General features: G+C 44.7%; 1 protein-coding gene across 13 annotated transcripts in view; it reads right to left on the bottom strand.

The window, feature by feature from the left end:
- RIMS2 (regulating synaptic membrane exocytosis 2) overlaps positions 1–25,095 on the bottom strand; it is a 2,919,733-nt gene that overhangs the window by 599,140 nt on the left and 2,295,498 nt on the right. For 12 of the 13 annotated variants that reach the window (XM_069621474.1, XM_069621475.1, XM_069621476.1 and 9 more), the window contains one exon: positions 6,048–6,101. The exons of the other annotated variant lie outside the window; for it this stretch is intronic. In XM_069621474.1, coding sequence (XP_069477575.1) covers positions 6,048–6,101 — 54 coding nt within the window. The remainder of the gene's footprint in view (positions 1–6,047; positions 6,102–25,095) is intronic. 13 annotated transcript variants of the gene reach the window in all.

Here is a 25,095-nt window from a genome sequence, read left to right as displayed (position 1 = left end):
GAACATCGCCACAGCCACCGGGGGGGGATCAGAGTCGCCCATCAAGTTGACCCCCTGGGAGGATATCTGCGCCTCCACCATAGGAATGGAGAGCATAGAGGGAGTCGGAGGGATGGAGAAAGGAGTGCCGACATCCGGAGAATCAGGTAGGTTGGCCAAGAGAAACAATGCGAAATCCACAAAGCACGAACATGTGCAGTACCATGTGACCCCATAGTGCAATACATACTTTGCCCTGACAGCGCCCTCTAAAAGTCAGAATGAATAAACAAATTAATCAAGATGCCATAAACAACCCCTACATGTGCAGCATGCACCCCCTAACTGCAGGCAGCCAAATGAATGCATCCTCAATCCACACGAAAATGAGACCACCTCCAAGGCCCAGTCCCAAATCACCCTCATGTACCACCCCAATGCATTTGATACGTTGCCATTCCAAATCCCACAGACCCATAACTAACGCTCGCCCCTCTTTACTCCACCACAGGGTCCGATACCAACGACGAGCTGCAGGACACCCCTACCAGCACGCCTGCAAAGAGGGCCAGGACCAACGTCCCAAGAGCCTCCACCTCAGGTGCAAGGATCAAGACACGGCAGCAGCAGGAATCAAGTGGCAGCACACTGGAGGGGACTGCAACAGGCACCCCAGCAGCCAGCAAGTCCACAACCCCAGCACCACAGGTCCCCCCAAAGAACGTATCTGATGGCACTGCCTCTGGTGGTAGCAGCACCATAGGTGACACAGCTGTCATGCCAGCATGCTCCGACACGGAAAACAGTGCTGGCGACGTAGGTACCATCCATGACCTTTCCCAATCCCCCTGCATGTACCATCCCCTACACCATGACGAAACCACGCAGGGGCACCCTGAAGACGACGACTGGCCAACCCCCACAAGTCCTGTGCCAAGGCAACATGTGTTGAGCAGCCCCCCTGTCACACCACCGCAAATGTCCATGGCCCAGCAGAGGCAACAGTCCCTCGACCTGCTGATCGAGCAACAGCAGGAAGTGTCCACGCTACTCAAGGACCATGCAAATGAATGCGGGGGTTCCAGGGCAGCCATGGAAACATCCACCGAGACACTCAGGGCACAAATAGAGAAAAGTAGTGAGAGCCTCAGGGGAGAAATGGAGAGAAGCACCGAGAGCCTGAGAGCACAAATGGAGAAAAGCACCGAGAGCCTGAGAGCACAAATGGAGAAAAGCACCGAGAGCCTGAGAGCACAAATGGAGAAAAGCACCGAGAGCCTGAGAGCACAAATGGAGAAAAGCACCGAGAGCCTGAGGGGGGAACTGCATGCGACGTCCAAAGACGTTTGTGCTGAACTTGCTGCTGTGCGCCGTGTGCTCTCGGAGCTCTCACAAACCCTCAGAGACATGCATGGACGCGAGCAGGCAGAGACATCATCCGTGGCAAGTTCCGTCCAGGGCAGCCCCCAACGCAGATCTGGCAGGAACCTGCGCTCCACGGGCAGGGGTGCCCCTGATACCCGTAGAGGGGGCTTGCAATAGCGTCTACCCACGGACAGCATGCATATTTGGACACTGGTGTTGGGGGGGGAGGTAGTAGGGTGGAGGGGGTGTGTTGGGCTTCACTGGGTGGCGGGTCCATAGGGTGTATAAATCAAATCACATTTACAATACAGTACTTCATTATCATCCAATGACATGTGTGGACATTGATATTTGCGTACGAGGCCTTCATAGGCGTACAGTCCACAATGTGCCTGTACTACACACACACAGTGCCACAGGTCCCCTTTCCATGTAATAGGCACCATGCGTGGTTGCTAGAAGCATGCATCTATGATGCTCTGTCGGATTGCACGTGCATCCTGTGCCTCATGGACTCCTTGAGGTGCCTCCACATCCCCACCCTCATCATCATCATCTTCAGGTGCATGCAGTACAGCGTCAGGGGGCATGGGCACATTCCTACGTATGCACATGTTGTGCAGCATGACACATGCCATGACCATCTTAGAAACCTTCTCATGGCTGTACATGAGTGCCCCGCCAGACCTGCTGAGGCTGCGGAAACGAGCCTTCAGTAGGCCGAATGCCTGTTCAATGACCACACGGGTACGTGAGTGGGCATGGTTGTAGTCCTCCTCATGCTGGTTCTGTGGGTTCCGGATTGGTGTAAGGAGCCATCTCTTCAGTGGATACCCGGCATCACCTGTATGAGACGAATAAAGGGTGTCAGTGGAATGATAGTGCTAAGTAGCCCCCCCCCCTTCCTGCAAGGTCATTGACGCATCAAATGGGCCACGATGTCATGCATGGAATGAGACTCACCGAGTAGCCAGGATCTGTGCCCTGCGTGTCGCTCCATGTAGCGTGGTATTCTTGTGTTCCTCAGGACCATAGAATCATGGGTAGATCCTGGAAATCTGGCACAACAATGCGTAAAGATCTTGTTGGAGTCACACACCATTTGGACAGTGATTGAATGATATTGTTTCCGGTTGCGGTACTGGACCTCCATGGCATGTGGGACAACCAATTCAACATGGGTGCAGTCGATGGCACCAATGCAACCCGGGATGCCGCCAAGTGCATGGAATCCCACTTTTGAGTTGGTAATCTCCTGGTACGTGCGTGGTAGTGTGATGTGGTCGTCGGCGTGCTTCAGGAGGGCATCGAGCACTTGCAATAGTGTCCGTGACAACAGTGGCTGTGAAATGCCATGCAACTGTCCGACTGTGTGCTGGTAGGTGCCTGTGGCCAGGAAGTGGAGTACAGACACCACCTTCAGTAGGGGTGGGATGGCGGTTGGGCTATCTATCATGCTCACGAGGTCAGCATGTGTCATGTCCACAATGGCGATTATGGAGTCCCGGTCCAAACGGTAGAGGGTGTGGATCTGCTCAGCAGTGAGGTTGAACGGATCAGCTCGGAGGCGTGGGATTGCGGGCCGCCTGCGTGGTGGTAGTGGCAGTGCTTGTGGGCCTTGCTGACCCTGCCTTGCCCTCCTCCTCCTCCTTCTCCTCCGTCTCCCCTGTGCGCCCGGTTGTTGTACCTGTTGTTGTTCGTCGTCTTCTTGTAGTTGTAGCACTTGCAGTGCTATCTGGTCCCCCAGGCCCAACATCGCTAGTCCTGCCGGTAGCATTTTGGAGTGGGAGTGGTTGTGGGAGGGGTTTGGGTCTGCTATATATGTGCTGTCGGCCTGTATGGCCTCCACCTGTGCTGATTGAATGAATCTGTGGCAGATGCAATCCCTTCTGGCCGAGCACGTCCCGCACGTAAGGCTGCATTTGGCCGCATGGCATCTTGGGATTGGAATCATGTATCAAATCCCGATGGCAGTGTGATGTACTTTGACTGATTTTCATGCTATGCTCCCATTGTTACACATGCTATAATTGCAGCCGCTTACATACCTGTGAAGAGTCAGTGGTATGTAGGGCTCGATCGATGGCCGACCCTCATGCAGCACAGTAACGTACTTCACCGACGGCCGTGGCGTCCCATTTGTGATTGCAGCCAGTTAGCATTATGACACACAGCCGCACTACATTGATGTAATTGTGAATGCAAGCGTTCACAGAAGCCTTTTCGACGTAATGTTGCAAGTGAGGAATTCGAAGGCCAGCATTTTTGGTTTCGAAGTAGCGGTGAGGAGACGCCCACAGGTCTGCCTGGAAATGTAACGTTCTATTGTTGAATGTCCTTGGGACAGGGCCCATAACGAGCAAGCAATGAATGACATGAATTGAATGGGATGCGCAATAGCGTAGTGGACGATAAGGCAGGACGTTCCCAAATCCATCTTGCTTCACAACACTACAGATCCGGCCAGGAGCACAGTGGTTTTTGCAGACTGCATTACGCACAGACGCGATGGAAGTTTCAAATATTATGTGAGTGAATATTCATGCGTTTTCATTGCGGGATGAGGGAATGATGAATGGATGCATGGACAGATGATTCCATTTAGGGTCTGCCATGTACATGGGTTTTTTGAATCAATCCCCTTCCCCTGCGCTATGTGATGCAAGGCTGCCATAGTGGGACTTACGTCTATCTGCCCTTGTCGGATCCTCCCTGTCTCGACGCGCCTTCATACACTTGTGTCTAGGCACGTTACTAATCCCATGTCATGGGTTCTGTCTTGACGGACGCATGCACAGTAACCGACGTTGCCAATGGTGTATTTACCTCGATTGATTTCGTTATGATTCGATACTGATTTAGGGGTGTGTATATTCCTTTGGAGTGGGCTAGCATGCATATGGGTGTGGATTTGGTGTGTTGAATGAAGATTGTAATGCATCATGAGTCCCGTAATGCAATCGGTTAATTTGTGTTTCATTTGGGTGACAGGTATCTCCTGCCCTATTGCAGATGCCATCTGTACGCCACTCCTCCAGATGGGTTTTACTCTCGACACCTGCAGCTTCGGGTGAATCAGTGGAGCACCATTACGATCTTATGGGACGATCGCCAATGGGCCACATGCCCTTACGCTGTACTGGTGGCTAGGTGCAACATTTCGGCCTTTCAGCTGGACTAGTGCCTGCCTCATGGGACGGACCTGCGGTTCTTGCCGCTTCCATGTTGCCTTTTGGAACGTTGATGTAGGCCCTGTGTGCCATGATGGTACAGGGCGTCACACAAGTGGAAGCTGGTCAATTATTGCAGATGCAGCCCTCGGTGATGATGGATGTTTTGGTGTTATTTTGCAAATTGCTGTGAGGCCTTTGTCATTTGGATGTGCATTTAAATTGTATTCCGATATTTGGCGTGTTGCGTTATTCTTTGCAGGTGATGTAGCGATTTTCGATTTGTGGCGGTATGTATTGCGAGATGATCTGCATTGTGTTCCGCCTTCTGAGTTGAGTTGTGTGGTACTGTACTGGCCGCGTTTGCCTACGTAGCACAGTATGGTCACGGATAGGGGCTGCCATTGTGACTGTTTACATGATGTGCTGTTCAGGGGCGGGGGATTGGCTTTTGGCCGACTGGTGCCTGTCAGCCAGGTCGATTGGTGGAATGATGGGATGTTCAGAATGTGGCTGGTCACAGGTGCCTGTGTTTGCGTGCGTTTGTTGGAGGGGGACTGGGGTCATGTCCATTGGAATAGCTTCTGTATTCATGCCATCTGTGCCCTGCAGCTCCCATCGGCCCCTCTTGGGATGGGCCTGGCTGCTCAGTCACTCTGCCAACTTGTGTGGTACATGCTTCTGCTGATGGTTGGTTTGTTTACTGGCAAGAGTACAGGGCTGGTGCAATCCCCCTCAGGATGCTGTTTTGGATGTTGCCTTGCGCTGGTGGCAAGCGATGGGGGACTACTGTTGTTTTGTGTCATGTGTTCTTGATTTTCATTTTGATGTATTGTACCTTCACATGCCTGTGCTGCATCAGTACGGCTATGGTGACATGCCGTACATGGATGCACACTCACGGGGCGCTTTGAGCCCCTGCATGCATTTCTACGTTGGCATGCATGGGTGAATTGTAGATTTCACTGGTTGCATAGTGTGAGTACATTGCGCCTGCCAGGAGTTGTGCAATGTGGCCAGGGAGTGGAGTACAGGCACTCAGTGGGCCATTTACGGTTGGTTCACGATGCCGTATTTCTCGCCATGGCGGAATGGTACTTTCCGACGTGCTTGATGGCGTTCAGTACATGTCCGCTAGGGTCAGAATTCGCGTACCGTTGCGCCATGGCGGTGATTCCGGTTTTGCAAGGCGCGCGTGCGCGTACTTGGTGCAGTTAGCGTTGCCGTTCACTGCGGTGTCGCTAATGGCATCGTACTTTACGGTGACGGGTCATGATCGCAACGAGCGGTGTTCGATGGCGGTATTGCATTTCCGCCATCATTTTTCCATTTCCGCCAGGGTCGTAATGAGGCCCAATGTGTTAACACCAATTACAGCACACATATTACAAAGTGGTTGGACACATTTTGAATTCTGCAAAAAAATAAAAATTACTTTTTAAATCCCCATGCGACAGCAGCTTGTTATGCAATGCTGTGGGATTTAGAAGAGGGAGCAGAAAGGGGTTACTATATACATGTGGAGAGACCGACCTGCCTCGACCTCAGATCCCTGCTCCTCAATATGCAGATGTTCTTCTTCTTCTTCTGTTTGTGCCCAGGACAAATGAAAATAGTAAGACAAAACATGCACATGGTGTTAATGAAGCGACATAGTACATGATGACTGGCAGACACATGGCTTCTGTGGAATGGACAGCATGAAACACAGACAAAATGACGTCTCGCTCTACCTGAAGTTCATTGGTTTTGCATCAACAACTGTAGAACAGTGTAAATCAACCATGTTTCCTGAATTGATAAAGAATTGAATGTGCAGATACCAGAGTTCATTCAAATCAAACATCGAAAATTTCAGACATGCAACAAATAAAGGAACTCAGTGTCTAGTGCATTGCATTCTTGTGAATTTCCTTTCAGCGAAGCAATATATAAATTCTGTGAAACAAGGTAACCATGTATAGAGTACAATTGAGCTAAAAGCACATGATCAAGAGCAATGAATGTAGTTTACTATTGCTTTATCGCATTTCAGTTGCACTTGCAGCCTTGCAATTTAGAGTAGGACCTCCAATAAATAAATCTCAAGCAACTAACAAAAGGCATGAATGGTTGATAAGGAGAAAAAACACAGGCTATTTTGGAGACTGCAGAAGGACAGAATCCTCTGGTGTTGGATTCTCAGTGATGCAATTAACCAATTAATCTTAGTAGGCCAATATGGATGAATGGTACCATCTGAACTTCTAAACTAGATTTTCTGAGCAATGGCAGCCTATCAGGATATTATATATGGTTGGTACACAGTGTCAAACCCCAGACAACTCAAAATCAGTACCAGATATATAACCGGTTAGAGTCCCAGAGAATATCATTTTGAAAAGGAAAGCAGAATTTTCTGTTGCAACCCAATTCTACATACCCAATCCTCATAAATAATGGCAAAGAAGTTGTGAATCACTGGAACAGAAAACGGACAGTACAACTCATAAATATCCACTAGCCACTGCAATAAGACTCCACGAACATTCATGGCAAATTTTTATTTTCTTTGAAGCAAATGTCGTAAATAAGTCCATAGTTCTGATGTGGTGTTTGGGTCTATGTAACTTATGTTAGGACATTGTTCAACTTATTGACTGCTTACCAGCCAGTCAGACTTCGCAGATGGGACGTTCTAAAAGGTTTCATGTGAAAAACGTTTATTGTTGCTTAATGTGTGAAATTGTGCCAAGACATAAATCATGTACACAGGTTTCAAATTACATGTTTCTTCTTAAAATAACTGGAATTTGCCAAGTGTTTTGATGGCCCAACCTGCTAATTATTTCCATTAAGCACTTTCCTTAGAGAACTTAGTGTTGCTTAATGTGCCAAATTGTGTCAAAACATAAATCATTTATCCAGAAACTCTGAAAATTACATGTTTCTTACATACTAAGCATAACTGGAAAGTTCCATGGTTTTTGATGGCCAAACCTGATAATTATTGAAGTTAAGCACTTTCTTTGGAGCACTAAATTCACCTTAATATGTGTCTCAAAGTGCTCAGGTATAAACCAATCGCCCCAAAAGTTCTCTCAAACACCTGTACCCAAACCTATTCATACAATTTCAGGAAAAGAATGTTCATACAATTCCAAAACATTCAATGTAAAATAATCTTAGAGTGGAAAATGCTTCATGTGTCAAAATTCACCCAAAGAAAAAAAAACAAGTGTCTCAAATTATTGCACAGGGCATATATCGTACTCGCCTAACACATGTATAGGAATGTCATGGCTTTTCATGACTTTTAATGTCAATTAGTTACATTATGCAATTTCATGAAGTTCTGAAATGTTCATTAGCACCAATTAGGTTGCTTGGAACGCGGGCGGAATCTATCAATCTAAGCCCACATTCCGAGCAATCTGCTGGCTGCTTCCCCCACCCCGCCATTGTCCCTCCACTCTTGCTTCTTCATTTAATCCCCCTGCTCCACTTACCCGATTTCTGCAGCGGCGGCAGGTGCCGCTTCTGCCGCCTCCTGTTATCAGTGCTGGCCGCCATGGGAATGGAAGAGGGGCTCCGTATGGGTCCCAGTCTTCCAACTCTGTGGCAGCCATCTTTCTAAAGTATTTAGTTTGAATAAACGAGATGCTGCGAGAAGTCCTGTTCATTCAATCAAAATACAATGCTAACAGCACCCTGCGTTATCGGCCCAGGGAACCTCATTAAATGACCTCATGTATCTCGGGCCCCAGGGCGATCACACCCGATACGGCTTGCTGGGTAGGGTATGAACGCTTAAATATAAAAAAACGGTTACAATGGAAATCCTTACTGTGACTTGTGATTCCTAATTTCATATCAATTGCCACCAATCTTTCCAGAGTTTAAAAGTAATCTGACATGCAACTATCCTATGAGTTTCATGGCTCCCACTTACATACAAAATTTATCTTGAACACAATTTTAACAGGGATGTCATTTGAGGGTCGCGGCTGCAACTCCTGTGGTCCCAGCAACGATGCCTCTGGTCTCCTTTGAGACCCCATATTAAAATGTTTTAAAAATATAACAAAAAAAAGAAAACAAATATAGCCAGTCCGATAGCACAGCCAGTAGAGTGCTCGCTTTGACATCTGTGCACAGCCGACTGAAGCAGGTTCGAATCCTAGCAGGGCCAAACTCAGCCTTTCATCCTTCCAAGGTCAATCAATGAGCACCACACACCGTCGGTAATGAGCAGCGCTCAGATACCTCAGGGGTTGTAGTGCTATATAAATGTTATTATTATTATGTTATAATTATCATTATATATATATGTTTCTTTTTTTTTTTTAGACAGAACTTCCTGGTCTGTGTGAAGTGGCGAAGCGGGCCCCGGTGCCTCCCTTCCCACAGACCCCTGCGGGCAGCAGACACAGCAACTCCCATAATGTATTGGCATTCTAACATGGCCGCCGCCATGTACTCAGGAGTGAGCACCTCTCTGAATATGTGACCAATGTCGTCCAGTGGAGGAGAGCACACAATTATGGCACTCGGGCTGATTTTCTTGCTTCTTGTTTTAATATTTTAACATGTTCCTGAATAGAAAGCAGGTGCTTTCAAATATACAATAGCATTGACATTTGCAAATTCCCCTCTCTGCACCATTTTAGCAGCTTCTGTAATAGGAAATGTATCAAGAATGTTGCGCTTCAAATCATAATATATAAAAAATGTTTGCACTTGGGCAAAAATGAAACAAATTGGGTTTCACATTTTTTCTGCTTGTGTAATAAGCAAACATGTTTTGCTACAATTATAACTAGAACAATATCATAGAAAGGTTTTAAATTAGGTTAAGTAAGGTGATCAAACAGGTAACAAGAACGAAAGCAAATTAATATTGGGTTAGTTCTCTGCTGTGCACGAAACTACTGTGTTCAGTTAAATTCTCTATGCTCCATTATGTATTACGTTAATCAGTATCGTTGATGGGATTCCAAAATACCATTTTTGAAAAAACGTAACTTGCTCTATTTCTTGTACCAGTGTTAAATGCATGTAACTTGGCCTCTGGAGCCTTGTGTGCTGTCGAACTTCCCCCAGCCGGGCATAAAAACCTATCTTCATACATCTTTTTCCAGCAAACTAATGTTAAAATAATAATTAGGTAACATACTGAAATAAACATATTTGCAATGTTTCCATTTGAAACCATTCTCCACTTTCCTGCATCTGCAAACATAATGTCATATATACATGTGCACCCGAGGCCCTTGCCATATCATATCATATCATATCTGCATCCATTAATACTGAACGAGAAGGGATTGGGTAGAGGCAAGGCTCCAGGCCCAGATGGCCTTTCTACTGAATTCTTTGATAGGTTATTTCAACCCCTCATTCCCAAGCTTCAAAATCTATTTTCTTACTTTATATCCAAAAAGGCCTCCTCTGGATCTTTTTCAGATGCTTTACTTATACTCTTCCCCAAATCAGAACAGGACCCTTCACTCCCTGGTAATTATAGGCCCATTTCTCTTATAAATGTGGAAAGTAAAATATATGCAAAAGTCCTAGCCAACAGGATTGAGTTTTCCCTTCCTGCCCTAATAAAACCAGATCAAGTTGGGTATGTAAAAGGACGCAATATCTCTTCCAATGCCAGGCTACTTTTGAATGCTATACACCTATCTGCCAAAAATAAAAAAGATAAACTGGGCTCAGCTGCTTTAGCTTTAGATGCAGAGAAGGCATTTGATCGGGTCGATTGGGATTTCATGTTCCAGTCTCTACAATGGCACGGTTGTGGCGATAAGTTCATTCCCTTGTCAAATTGCTTTACTCCTCCCCCAAATCATCAATATGTATCAATGGTTTAACTTCTCCATTCTTTTCACTCCACAGAAGTACCAGGCAGGGTTGCCCCTTCTCACCCATATTATACATCCTGTCATTAGAACCACTATTAGAACTAATTAGATCTAACAAATGTTCCTGTTATATCTTGTATTACATCCCATATAAAAATAGCTGCAAATGCTGATGATATTTTCATTCTTATTAAAAATCCTAAATAACACCTACCATATTTACTCAATGTACTATCTCAATTTAGTCTAGTATCAGGGTATTAACTTAATAAAGACAAATCTGAAATTATGCCCCTCAATCCCTACTGTTTCAAACATGATATAGACTACTTTGGTTTTAAATGGTGTAGCACCTATATAAAGTACTTGGGTATGCGTTTTGCTCCTACAATACAAGATACCATTACACTTAATACCCAATCCTTATTAGATAGACTAAAAGAGATAAATACCAGATGGTCTCCCTTGTATCTTTCTTGGTGAGGACGACTCGACACGATCCTGATGATGCTGTCACAAATAATTCTATGCCATCTACAATTTATGTGTGTTACGATGTCCCCTTCCTTTTTTAAATCTATTTACTCTATTTTATTAAAGTTCCTATGGGGGGAGGGTAAAAGGATTGCCTTGATCAAACTAAAAGCGCCATTCGAGAAGGGGGGTGAGGGGGTTACGTTTCCTGACTTTAAAATATATCACACTGCTTTTCTCCAAAAAAAATCTAGATACTGGTTTGCATGTCCCGAATTATCTGACATACCCACATGGTGTACAATAGAGAAACAGTTAGTTCATCCCATAGAAATAACTGACCTTATATATGTATTTAATCATTTCTCTTCGGTCATTTCAGACCCTATTAGAGCTACTATATTAGCCCTTCAGTTCTATCTCTTCTCCCATAAAAATCCCCCCAAAAAAGCCTCTCCCCTTTGCTTTGGCACAATAAGAAGATCCTGATTAATAACAGAGCCCTGAATAGAAAATCTTGGTTGAGAAAAGGTATTACATTTATATAACAAATAGTAGATGGGCCCTCTATCCTATCCTTTCAACAACTCAAAGGCCAATTTTCCATTCCTAATACAGACTTCAACTTCTACAATAAATTAGTCAACTCCTGCCTTGATGCTCTCCATAGTTTTTCTAATGACATCTTAATCCCAGATGCTGTCAGGCTACTACAGCTTACAATGCCCTTAGACATAAAGGTCTCAAAATTCTACAACATCCTTATATCATCCTTAAAGATGTGTACTGCGCATTCTAAGTGGGAGGATGAGTTTGGGTACATTCTTGATGATCTAACATTTTCTAACCTTTTCTCTAAAATTAAACTTATTTCTACATCAGCAAACATCTCTCAACACTTTTCTTTTCATGCACAGAGCATTCATCACACCTGCTAAATTATTTTTATCTAAGATAAGTAATAACAGTAATTGTTGGACCTGTGGTTTTGCTGCTGCCTCTTATGAGCATATGTTTTTTTAGCTTTCCCTTTATTTTTAAGTTTTGGCAACAGGTATGGAAATATATGAAAGCCATATTTTTAACTGACATCCCACTTTCTTTCGTAAACTTTGTCTTGGGAAGCCTTGCTATAACCACCTTCCTACCCTCTGAAGCCACCAGTCTTTACAACCTCTTTATTAGTTTGGCTTTGAAAAGCATAACTGCCAATTGGAAACACTCCCGTTCCTTGTGCATCAGAAGCTGGTGGAATAACATATGCCACACACAAAGGATGGAATGCTGTATGGCTAACAACCTTAACTCTTTTCCCAAGTACAATGCCAAAAGGTCCTTCTTCATCCGCTATTTGGATCATTTTACTGTTACTACGTATGGAAGGTGGCCTTCTCATGTTTCTCACATTCCTTGGATGTTCCTTGCATTTTACTATCTGTATATTATTTTTTATGCCAATCTGATTATGGCTCTGGAAATGTTTCCTTAGTTTCTTGAATGTGTTCAATATGCCTCCCCCCTTCCCTTGTGTCTCCTGTTTGTTTTGTATCTGTCTCATGTTTGTTCCACGTTTGCCTCTCCCCCACTTAATTAATCTTAATGCAGTATCTTTCATTGCTTAGTTTTTCACAATTCATAGTTCTATATTCCTCTTATCTATTTATAATGTCTCATAGCTAAAGTTATATATTAGTTAAATAAGATTACAGTGTATTCTGTTACATGCTCTTCATAAATTCGTGCTCTCCTTGTTATCTTCTATCAAGTAAATAACTAATAGATTGCTGCATTTTGTTAATAAACAATGATTTTATTATTGTTCTACAAATATCAATAAACATTACTAAAATCAAAAGACTGAATGAGGTTTAAAACAAGGATGTGAATTGGCCCCAATCCTTTTTAATGTGTTCATTTCTGATACAGGCATCACTCTTAGTAAAGCACGTTCCTTTCCTCCTCGGTTGGACCAACAAGAGCGGGCCGATTTATCGAGTTTTGGAGATATATTGATATATTTTCAAAATTGACAAATATATATTATTATTTATACTATAATTATTTATTTACTTTTTGATATTTACACCACTATGTATATTCACAAACGGGAAGAGGAACCCTGCATTTGCACTTTATTTAGATCAATGTCTTATAAATTAAATAAAGGTCTTTTTGACATCTCACATGTAGGTGGTGTGAGAAACTCGTGACAACAAGTAAGACAGACTGATCACAGTTCAAGGGTGTTTATTGAACAATGGGGGTCATTCCGAGGTTGGAGGTAAGGAATTACCGGCACCGGTAAGGGTGCCGATGCCGGTAATCCCTTACCTCCGTATTCCGAGGTCCCTTTGCGGGTCCTTCCTTACCTCCTGCTTTTAGCAGGAGTAAAGTACGGGACCCGCAAAGGTACTTCAGAGGTAATTACGGTACCGTAATTTACGGTGCCGTAATTACCTCCTTCCCCTTTCCCATTGAGCCCTATGGGGCAGAAATGGGGATGGGGAAGGGCAAAAAGTGAATGGGGAATTACCGGTCCCTCCAACCCTGGAATGGACCAGTAATTACTCCATTCAACATGACGGATTTGGGACGGTTTCGGAGGCAACCATGGAGCTAATTGCTCCATGGTTAGCTCCAAACCCGGAATGAGGCCCAATGAATTCTGTATGCGGGTTGGGAAAACGCCTATTTTAAATCTAGGGTGTGAGCAAGCATCGTCCATCAAATGAAAAATAAAGCAGTCCTAGTGGCGCTGTGTCAAAATAAAAAGGGCCTATACTAAGAAACCTATTGCCAAACCTCACAACTAATACAAAAAGGAGTGTGGGATAGTTCTTAAGAAAATAAAGAAGTGTTCTCAAATAATATGTCAGGATGCAGTTGTCTGGGTCTCCCTTCCCCACGTTTTGACCAAAGGGTAAGATGGGAGCTTGGAGCACAGTACAGTCTCGGGCTTCTCTAGCAAGAGACGACAGTTCCAATGGCAGCTCTCAGGACACACTCTCGGGTTTTCCTAGCACAAGATGATAGTTCCGCTTTTAACCTTCAAGCTTTCAGTTATCAGGGCCGTTGATGGCCAAGTCTCATTTCACTTGAAAGTCTCTTGCCCCTCGAGGACCTGACGTGTTCAAACAACAAAACAAAAGTTCCTTTAACAAATGAAAGGTTTGTTCCAATGTTTGCTGCGTAATGGGTTCACCCCTGCATCCCCTTCTTCTGGGCATTGACCCTTCTCAGTTGTTTATCACTGTTTCACATAGGATAATGGCTACACCCTTGGGTCCCCCTAATCTGGGTGCTGACCTTTCTTGTTTCATATTCCATAAATATATCAAAGTTCCTTTATCAATCAACTTTGGGTGATGGCTTCACCCCTAGATCATCACTAGGGTGAGCACCACACACCGTGGGTAATAATAAGCAGCGCTCAGATACCTGAGGGTTCGTAGCGCTATATAAATGCTAAATTATTATTATTATTATCTCCCTCGGTCGGGCTCGGACCCCTCTTGCAGGATTTTTCCTCCCTCAATTTCTCAATCTAATTTTCTTGGGTGATGGCTTCACCCCTGGAACTCCCTCGGTTGGGCTCGGACCCCTCTTGACTTCCTTTTCACTTTATTCTCAACTGTTACAGGATTCACTTCCCTTGCTTTCAAAGTGCTTGTAGATCGCAGTCTTTCGATTGTACAGGGATTTTGTTCGGCACTCTGTATGACCACTTTGACCTATTTCGCTAGCCCTCCTACGGCCTTCTGGTACTTGTAGTTTTTCTCATATAGGGCTCGACCAGAGTCTCTCGAATTAGCACCCACGTGGTGCCGCTTTCCCTCTGTAGCTGGTCTCCCCTTCATACTTTTAACAGTTCATTCAAAGTCCATCAAGTTTGGTTCAAAAATTGCCACTTTGCGATTCCTACTCAACACAGCCTGGTTCTTATCGGTTCTCCCCTCGACTCACCGGCTGTGAAGAACGGCTTGGCTGGTGCCTTTCTGGAGTCAAGAGCGGTACCACGGGCTGCAGAAGCTTATCTTGCTCCTGTTTATCAGCATAGGTTTGTCCTGTGTACTGTTCACATCTGCTGAAGGACACTTGTGCTATTGTTCGCGGTCTTAGGCTTGCTTCCACGAAGGTTCAGCGGGTCTGGGACGAAAAGGGCAAGGTCACTTCTCTCCTCGCCAGCCTCTCAACTCCCACCGCCTTTCTCCTTCTTTTGAACTGCTGCGCGGTAGCCGTCTCATCATGCTGTCTGCTGTATTCGCCTTGCTCGTACTGTGCTCAGTTGCTCCACCTTTTATCCATGTGGGGAAAAGGAAGAGTGGTCAGGTGTGTGTGGTTCAAGTTAATCACCTGGCTTTGCCTGACTCTCGGATTGGGACATGTCAGGTACAAAGGCTTAACATTAGTCCCTTGTTTGTGGTCTGCCTGAGTTTTTGTGTCGGAAAAGGGGAAAGTTTGAATGTCAGAGAATCCTACAGAGTCGGAAGGGAAAGAGGTGTTGTATGGGATCATATCCTTTGTATTTGGGTTTGGGGTGCTCTCGGAAGGGTAGGTTTTAGAGGGTTTGTTAAATGGGCAAGAATGACCAGAATGAAGAACAGGACATAGGGTATCATGGGGACGTTACTGTTCTGTCATAGTAGGTTGGGATTTTGGGAAATGACAATCAGTGGGACGGCATTAGTAGGGTTTGCAGGGTAAGCAGGGATAGGTGGGGTCGTGACATGAACAAAGGGGATTGTGCGAATCGTACTGTTTTGTCTGATCAAGTTGGGAATGTGAAAAATGATACTTAGAGGAACCGAAAGAAGAAGGATAGAGAATATGGAGACCGGTGAAAAAAAGATTCTGGGAGTTATACTTTTTGGGTATAACCAGGTTTGGGACCTTAGAGGACTGATTACGTCAGGATGGTTTGTTGGATCTGGGCCAGAGAGATCTAACAGGAGGAAGGGAGGCAGATGCAATACAGCCCATGAAAGCCCTTCTCTCCTTCCCTGGCACAATTCTGCGTCTCAAATGGGGTATTCCCCCGAGCAAAAACCATGGGTTCCCCTATAAAGGTGATACCCCGCCACTGGTCCACCCCCAGGAACTGGATCCAACAGCGATGGCTATGTCCTGGCCACCTGAATAATGGATTACCAAGGTTTTACTGGGAGAACACCCTCAGGTTTCTCACAGTGGTGACTTACAACTGAGCATTTAACCCACATAAACCATATAGAAATATATATTGCATATCGCCATTCAGCCCACAAATATTGAGATATGATTTTTGGCCCATATCGCCCAGCCCTAGGACCAACTTCATACTAATTGGTTGATCTACGACGATTACTTTTTTGATCCAACTCCAATTGGTTTACAAAGACAACTTGGGGTACTGCAGCATTAAGTTAATACTAATGATCTGACCCTAAATACAAGTAAGACAAAGATTATGATTTTTAGATTGGCAAGGAAAAGACTCATCACGACTTGGCCGGTAACGGTAACGCTATTAGCGTGGGCGGTATGAGCCCTACCGCCGAACTCCCCGGCGCTAATAGCGCCGGATCACGAGTTCGGCGGTAATGTAAGTCCCCATTCCCCACTGAGCCCATTCGGGAATGCCCCATTCCCCATTGGGCTCAATGGGGAATCTTCGCGCTAATACCGCCAGCGGATTTCCCACCGGCGGTAATAGCGCACATTTTCGGCAGATTTCCCCCCAGCTCAGAGCTGGGGCGAAATCCGCCGAAGCCCTGATTCGGCAGACCCTTAAATCTGGCGGTAATAGCGCTACCGCTGGATTTAAGGGTTACCGCCGAAGTCGTGATGAGGCCCTTTGTCTGGTTCTTGGATAGTATTTGAATAAAATAGAGCTGAAAGTGTTCACAGATTTCACATGCTTAGGATTCAACATAAGAGGAGGGACTAACATTAAGGACTTGATTATTATGCTGAAGCATAAGACAATTAGACTGGCATCTCAGGCAAAGCTTATTAATATTAAATATGGATGTTTCTCTTGCTTCCCTCTGGAGAAATGTTATAAAGCCAAAGTGATCCCAATTATAACCTATGGAGCAGAGGTTATGCTTGAAATTGAGGTTGTTCTCTGGGCCAGATAATGAAGGGATATTTTGGAAAAGAGTCTTACATCTACCTATGGGGACCCCTACCTCGATTCTGTGCTTCGAATTAGGTTTACAATCCATTAAGTTATTGTAATTTGGAAAGTTTTACCTCTATTCAGAACAATTGTGGTATCTCAAGAGGAAACCTTACTTAATTTATTACAAAATGTGGTTACTAATAAGAGGGAGCATATAGAATAAATGAGTAGTATTTTGCGTTGTTACACTGAAGTCCTTGGAGGTTATGTCTGACATGTTAGTTTTGAATCCTTTGGATATAAAAACGAGACTGTGCAGACAAGACTGGAATCAAGGATTGTAAAATGTATAAACCCCTCTCTAAAAGTTTGATAGAGGGTAAATCTCTGAATTCTATTCCAATTTATTTGAAATAATTCCTGAACGTCCGACGGAGATTTTATTTTCTAAGAATTTGGTTAAATTTGGTAACTACGAATTATATTTTGGGGGCCCAGAAACAAATTGCAAGGCATTTAAGGATGTGTCGCTTTTGCCACTGTCCTCTTAAAATTGAAACGCTACAGCACCTTTTGATAAAATGTATGAAATTAAAGGATGTGTTTGTAGTTAGGGTGTTTCTTTACTAAATGTAGGGCTTGTTCATTAAAGGAACTATGGCACAAGCGTTTAGAAGGCCCCCACATTTCTTGGAAATTAGCTTTAATTAGATTTGTAAAAGTGTATTTCCCTGTAAATACTTTAAAAATAGTACTAGCAAAAGTACCCGTTCTCTGAATGGGTTCTGTAGACAGATACTTACAATTGTTGGAAATAAATGATCATTTAGGTCTCTGGTCCACTCACCATGGCGCGGTGAAATTTGTTGCAGTGCTTTGCAAATATCTCGGAAACCTTGCATCCTAGGGCCTTAAAACGTGGTTTATGAGGTCCCATACGGGCCTCGAGGTGTGTTCCTCGTGTCAAGACCGGTTGAGAAACAAAATATTTTGTTTCCCTTCCGGTGAACATGGTTTATTGCTTCGTCACCTGATGCAGCAAAAATGTGGAAACTTCTGGAATGCTACCTGCCTTCACCTCCGCTTCTAAGGTCCATTCGCCTCTCATACATTTTTTGTTTCCCTTCCTTCCCGGTGAACATAGTTTTCTGCTTCGTCGGCAGACCACAAAGCCACACATTTTGACTTTTGATAAACCTGGGGGAAAAGGGTAGGGTGTCCAAATGTTATGCAGCCAGTAATGCCCAGAGGGTCCTGACAGGTAACTATGCAAAATTTGGTGCAGATTGGTTAAACAGTGTGGAATTGTATAAGGAACAACACTTCGCTAAGCCACAAACACACACAAAATTGTTGACTTTTATATATACAGATAACGGATATTCCTTTTTCTTTTTTTGGATTTAGATAATTGTTTTATCTGGATATTGGTAATGGGAGTCAAGTATATGAATGAATTTTGTAAGTGAATTCTTGTGAAATTTAATTTTGTAGAAGATAGAACTGTATTCGACTATAGTATATTTTTATTGCATATATTGTGTAATGTTCACTTGTCTAACTGTAAAACAATTAAATATATCAATATATAAATACGCTTTTGATAAAATACCTTTTGCCTATATGGTCATGACTCTGGCTGTGAGACCTCAGAGAGAAATTAAGTTAGCACAAGAATAACTCCAGTTTGGCACTTTTTAAAGTAAAAGAATTGTCTAAAAGTTAAATGGCTTCCATTAACTGAGCCTCTATTCTGCGCTACATTTTGGGTGCACCTAGACCTATCCTTGATTCTTGTGGAAGGCAAATAAGAACACAAAGCGCCCTATGACACAGAATCATCAATTGAATATATTTCCTCTTCTTCTGTTGCGATTCTTTACAATAAGTAAACATGAAAACATGTCCTGATCCCCCTGTTGTAAGTTTTGGGTTTCAATCCGTGAGGAAAGGAATAGGGCGACATTATGATTCTTACATTATCATTTCTAGTGAATATTTTCTAATAGCTTTAAGAGTTCAGAAACAGCAAAAGCTGTTAAATGTCTCATGATCTGTGCTTGAGATGAATTTGCATTGTACAATATTACTCATTTGAATCATTAGAAAAATGCTCTGCAAGATGGCAGTGGAGAAAGATTAGGCTTGTTTTGTTTAACATTGTATTGCCAAATATATATACACTTTATGGAAGTAAGATTATGACAATTGTTTATTCTTCCTTCTATGCAGTTATGACTGATAAAAATCAAGTAATGCACTTATAAATATATATGTACATTATTAAGTTGCGGCAATGGGGTATGCCATGTAGATTCATGGGGCATGGTTTTATTTTTTCGGTTGCTTTTGTTATCTTAATGGGTGTAATAACATTATGTCCTGATTGAATTTTTACAATCAAATTTTATGGTGGATATTTATGATGGAAATATGCATGAAATTTCTAACAAGAGAGTTCTTTGATATGATGTATGTTAACCCGAATACATAATTTCAATTGTAGCTCATCTAGGAACACAACTGCTACAACAATCTGCACCACTGACTGCTCCAATGAGTCTCTGTGCTCAAATCAGACATGTGTGCCACAAAAAGGCTAAGTGGCAAGCTTTTCCAACAAGCACAACCCAGCTAGGTACCCTCCGAGCCAGCCTCTGACCCAAAGCCATGACTAACTATATCATCTTTAACATGTGCCAATGCAAACATAGCACAAGCGGGTTGACTACTGACAGCAAGGATAACACAGGTTTGATGAAACAGGGAGAACTGTTTCTAGCCCTGCAAAATAACAATAGAATTCAATACCTTGCTACACTGCTTGGACAGAAGAGGGAATGTCAGAGAGAAGGAACATTATTGACAAGAGTGTGGGAAGCCATTAAGGGAAGACTAATGCCATACATTGTTTTGTATCCAATGATTTACTACTGAGTAGGCCTCCAGAAGTTAATTTCATAATTTAGACACTCGTGTAAGTAATTACTGGGAGTAAAAGCTTCTCTATTCAACCAAATAGCACCTATCTTTTAGTACTTTTGGGGATGTCAAGTGATGTGCAACCAATATAACCTATAAGAATTTAAAAATAACTTTCTGCTTTTTACATGATAATTTTTCCAACACAAAAATACAACAAAAACCTCCCAAAGAACTCACTTTGCAATATTCATTTTTTCTGAACACCAGAGCAATCCAAACTTTATGTTAAATTATTTAAAAATGTCGACGACTGAATGTACAAATAAAGATATAATTTTGTAATGGTTGCAAGTTGGTATGTTGAATTTTTGCCCAGAGAAATAAGTCCAAAATTCTTAAAAACTGCTTAGGTTTTTCTTGCACATTAGTACCCGGCACGCGCTGCGCACCCAGAATACAACATTTGCATTGCCTCTTTTCCGAGCCATGACACACAGTATTCCCGTGTACGCCACTGCGTCCCACGCGTGTCGGGTACTCTGTTCCCAGCGAGGGGCTTGGCAGCCCCGTAGCCAATGAGGAGGCCCGAAATGGGGCAATCCCCGCTCCGAGCTTCCCCATGCTTGAGGCTGCCTTCGTCCCCCGCCGGGGAGTTGGGTACGTTTTTTTTTCCTCCACCCCCTCCCCCGCAAACTATTCCCTCCTCACCCACCCAACCGCACTTACCTTCTTTTTTCTTTGGGAGCGAACGTGATGGTAACACTTCTGTCCCCAGCACGTCCGTTCCCGATGGCCACCATGTAAAGGGAAAACGAACTATGTTTTCCCTTTCCTGGCGGCCATTTTTTTCACTTTTCACGGCAGCGTTTCGAAACAGAAAAAAATGCCATTAGTACCCCGGTCTAACGGGCGACAAGACCCTCAGCGGCGGGCCAATACCGCCCACGGTAATGCCCCCAGGGCTTTGTTAAGGCCCTCACTACGCTCAGGCCTGTAACTACGGCCCCGGGGGCATTACCTGGGCCGGTATTGGTCCGCCGCCTCGGATCTTATTGCAACATTAAAGCATCCCGGAATTATTGAAAATGGATGTATACAGATTTGTATAACTGTTAAAGTGCTTGGTACTATAAACATTAGTAAAAACTCAACTGGACTTGTATTTTGGAGCTTTTTGTAATAGACTAAATTAAAAGAGTTTCCCAAGTTTACAAAGTGAAAAATGGTCAATTGCACTTCATACTTCCCAAATGAACTTTGATGAGAGTGGAAAAACGTACACTTTTACCTTGCGTTCCCAGCTTATATTGTTTTAACATACCCAAGTATAGCCCAATAAATTGAACACAGCCAGTGAAAAAGAAATATGTTTATTATAGTGATAAAACCTACAATGGTGGTGGAGAGGGCAGGCAATGACCACCCGCCCTAGACAGGCAGGCCAGAGAGCAGTGAGGGCCCAGCAAGGGCTCAGGGCCCTTACTGGACCTGTCAGGCAAACCTTGCAGGATTAATTTTTGCATGGGAGTAGAGTGCTGCGTGTATTGCGCATGCCCAATCTCCTGTGGGGGAAAAAAGAAAGATGGCCACCGTCATGGCAAATAGAAAAGAGAGTAGCCCCATTTTCGTTCCATGCCAGACGGTAAAGACAGTACAGCACGGGAGGAGAGGAGCAGGTAAGTGGGGTAGGGGTGGTTCCCCTTACCCCTACCCTATAGGGAGGGGATGCAAACAAATCCAGGTCCACAAACCCCCAAAGCCGGAACAGGGGCAACAAGGAGTCAGTGTGCAACTCCCTCTCACAGGTGTTGACCCCAAGCGGCTGTCCACCGAGAGATGGACTGCTGAAATCCAAATACCCTTCGTCAGGCCCCATTCCCAGATCAATACTGCCTCCATACAGAGGAGGGGGCGGGGGACGGGTGCCACCCTGATTATTCAGGTTAAACATCGTAGTAGAATTGTCCATCCTGACCACAACAGACTTGTCCCTGATGAGGGGCAAATACACCTTGAGTACTATTTAACTATGGGTTTGAGCCAGGCATTATTTCGTGGGTGACCCTTTTGTATATGCAGACCTTTGCTCGAGTGTGGACAAATGGACGTGACTCCCGAGTGATGTATATGGAGGGCGGTACCAGGGAGGAATGTCCACTATCTCCCCTACTGTTTGCATTAATTATTGAACCACTGGTCAGACAAGCTACCGACAGAGCACATGTGAGACAGTACACCACTTGGTGGAAATGTGGTGATCATATTGTTATACGCGGATGACATTTTACTGTGGCGTTATGTACCCTTTTGACGGGAAACACCCGGGGATAACGGTCCATGGCTGTAGTTAACGGCCCAAGCGAAGTGAAGGCCATTAACCTGGGTCCAGGGCCGTTAACCACCCCGGTGTTGCCCGTGGAACGAATACATAAGGCCATTAGCCAAAATTAGGTAAGTTTGGGGGGGAATGAAGAGAAAAAACCGGGGACGGGGTAGGGGGAAAGATGGCAGCGGGGGGAGCCAGCTGTCAGGCGGCTTGGAACGTGCTTACACCAGCGGTTCAAGCCCGCATTCGTAGAAACCTGATTGGCTGGCTCCCCCACCCAGGGTGCTAATGTATATTAAAGACTCAGGCACTAATTTATCTGGGGTGATAGATGCTGCGGTGGAATTTGGGGGACAATCCGACCTACACCTAAACAACAACAAATCAGAAATAGTCCCATTCACTGACTGCTGTACGACAGAACCGGCTTGTAAGAGGGGACTGACCCGGACCCCCCAGTCTGTGTGGTCCTCGGGCATCACGATTAGCAGGTCACCTGCACGCATTAGGGAGCTGAACTATGGGTCTTATGTGGCAGACATGAAATCTAAGGTTCAGCGGTGGGGCAACATGCCAATGTCGCTGGCAGAGAAACTCTCGCTAGTCAAAATGATGCTGGTCCCATGCTGTTTTATATGTTTCATAATATACCCCTCTGGCCCGGCTGTGACCTGATTAGGGAAATTGTTGCAATGGGCACCTCTTACATTTGGTCAGGAGGTCCGATACGACTGTGCTGGGCACATCTGACTAAGCCATATGGGGAGTGTGGTTTTAACACCCCAGATTCCGAATTATATAACCTTGCAGTGCAAATACATTATGCCTCTTATTGGTCTGGGGAGGACATCAACCTACTGCATGTTCGTTTGGAACAATTGCGCGCTGGCCCAGCCCCGCTGGTGGCCCTCCTGATGTGCAGATGGTACATGCTGGCACACCCATTGGATCCTGTTGGGGCGACTTGGTGGGTGTGGAAACGTCTCCATGCAAGGTTACACCTGACAGTTATTTACTACAAGCTCCTTCCACTATGGGGGTTACCGATACTACCCCCTACCCTAGAAAAGAATATTAATGTCGGTCATCTATATGAGGAAGGCTGGTTCGTGAGCTGGGAGGATGTGAGGCTGGCTGTGGGTGACGGCGCAATGCAGGCTTTACAATACATGGATACGCGAACAGCAGCGAAGGCTCACTGGCCCATGTTCCCATAAGAACCCCCCCGTTTAATGTATTCTTGTCTTATATACTACAAACGCCTGGGGTGAAGAAGAGCATCTCTGTGCTGTATAAATTAATGCAACCCATGGACACGCAACATGGTCGGTCCACCCGCTCTAAGTGACAATTGTCAAACTGAGTTTAGAGATGGGCAATGGAGAGCGATTTGCGCTCTGTCAAAAGGAGTTTCCATAAACTCGAAGTACAGACTTATTCATTGCAAAATTCTGAATAGACTGTATTATCCCACGTCAAGGTTGGCTATATTTCAGGCTGATAAACAGCACGCATGTCCTAGATGTAGGGCAGAGAAGCAAATTTGGTACATGTGTTGTGGTCCTGCCCTGCTCTGCTGTTGACGCTGCACTCTCGAACATAATGGATGTGCGGTTGTCATTGACATCTTATGAACATGTGCAGGGCTTCAAGAGGAAAATGGATGTGGTTAAGCGCAGGTTTATTAATTTGGGCTTGCTACTTGCCAGGAGAACTATTCTGATGCGATGGAAATTAACCCCTAAATTTGAAATGTGGTTAAAGGATCTAATTTGGGCCAATGATGTGGAAGAATTGTATATAAGTCTGGTGCCTGGAGTCAGTCATCCCAAGGACATTTGGGGAGATTTCAAGTCATAACTAGCCAGAGAGAGCGCCCATTCATGATTATTTGTTATGATCTGTGTTGCCATTCATCCCATGTATTGCCTTGAACTGTTATTCTGAGCATGAAACGATTCTGTTCCACTGTCAATTGCTTGTCTGCAATGATGTATTATCACCAGGTGTCAATAAATAAAGGTTTAAAAAAAGAAAAAGGCTTTGATGGCCAGGCGCACTGCCATGAGATTGAGCAGATTGATATGGAGGGGGGCTTCCATCCCGGACCATGCTCCATGAATCACATAGCCCTCAAGAGTAGCCCCCCAGCCCGAAAGGGAGCAGTCTGTCATCACCACCAGGGTAGGCTCTGGTCGGGTGAAGGGGGCTCCCAATGAAACATTGCCATTCATCAGTCACCAGCGAAGATCGGGCTGTAGGAGCGTTGGTATTGGGACCCTGTCCGACTGAGACTCTGCCTCCTGATCCCAATTGGCTGACAGGTGGAGATGGAGGCACCTCATCTTGAAGCGAGTGTGCTATACAGTGAGCATGTAAGAGGCCATCATGCTCAGAATGTGCTGCAACCACCATGCTGAGGTTGTCAAGTTAGCCAGAAAGTGGAGGGACAGGAGCTGAACGGTAGTGTTCAAATGCACCCCTAGCTAGACTAGCTCCTGAGATGGGCACAACTGTGACTTCCTCTGGTTGAGGGAGAACACCAGCTGATGAAGGATATCCGCCAATCTCTGGCAGAAGTGCACTACCTCTTTGACTGCCACCGTCCTCACCAGCCAGTCGTCCAAATAAGGGTACAGATGATGGCCCACGACTGCGTTCATGAACTTTGTGAAGACACAAGGCGCCTGAGTTCATGCAGAAGCGCACCACCTTGTACTGAAAGTGGTACAGCATAATCATGAATCGCAGAAACTTCTGATGCGGTTGGTAGATGGGTACATGCAGGTATGCATCCTTGAGGTCCAGGGAACACATCCAGTACCTTGCACACAGAGACTCAGTTATGTGCAGGGGAGTAATCATCTTTAAGCATTCCAGTGGTAAAGACAGATTTAGAAATGA

The sequence above is a fragment of the Ambystoma mexicanum genome, chromosome 5q (genome assembly GCF_040938575.1).
Source record: "Ambystoma mexicanum isolate Mex_15411 chromosome 5q, UKY_AmexF1_1, whole genome shotgun sequence".
NCBI lineage: Eukaryota > Metazoa > Chordata > Amphibia > Caudata > Ambystomatidae > Ambystoma > Ambystoma mexicanum.
This window is presented reverse-complemented; position numbering and strand designations above follow the sequence as displayed.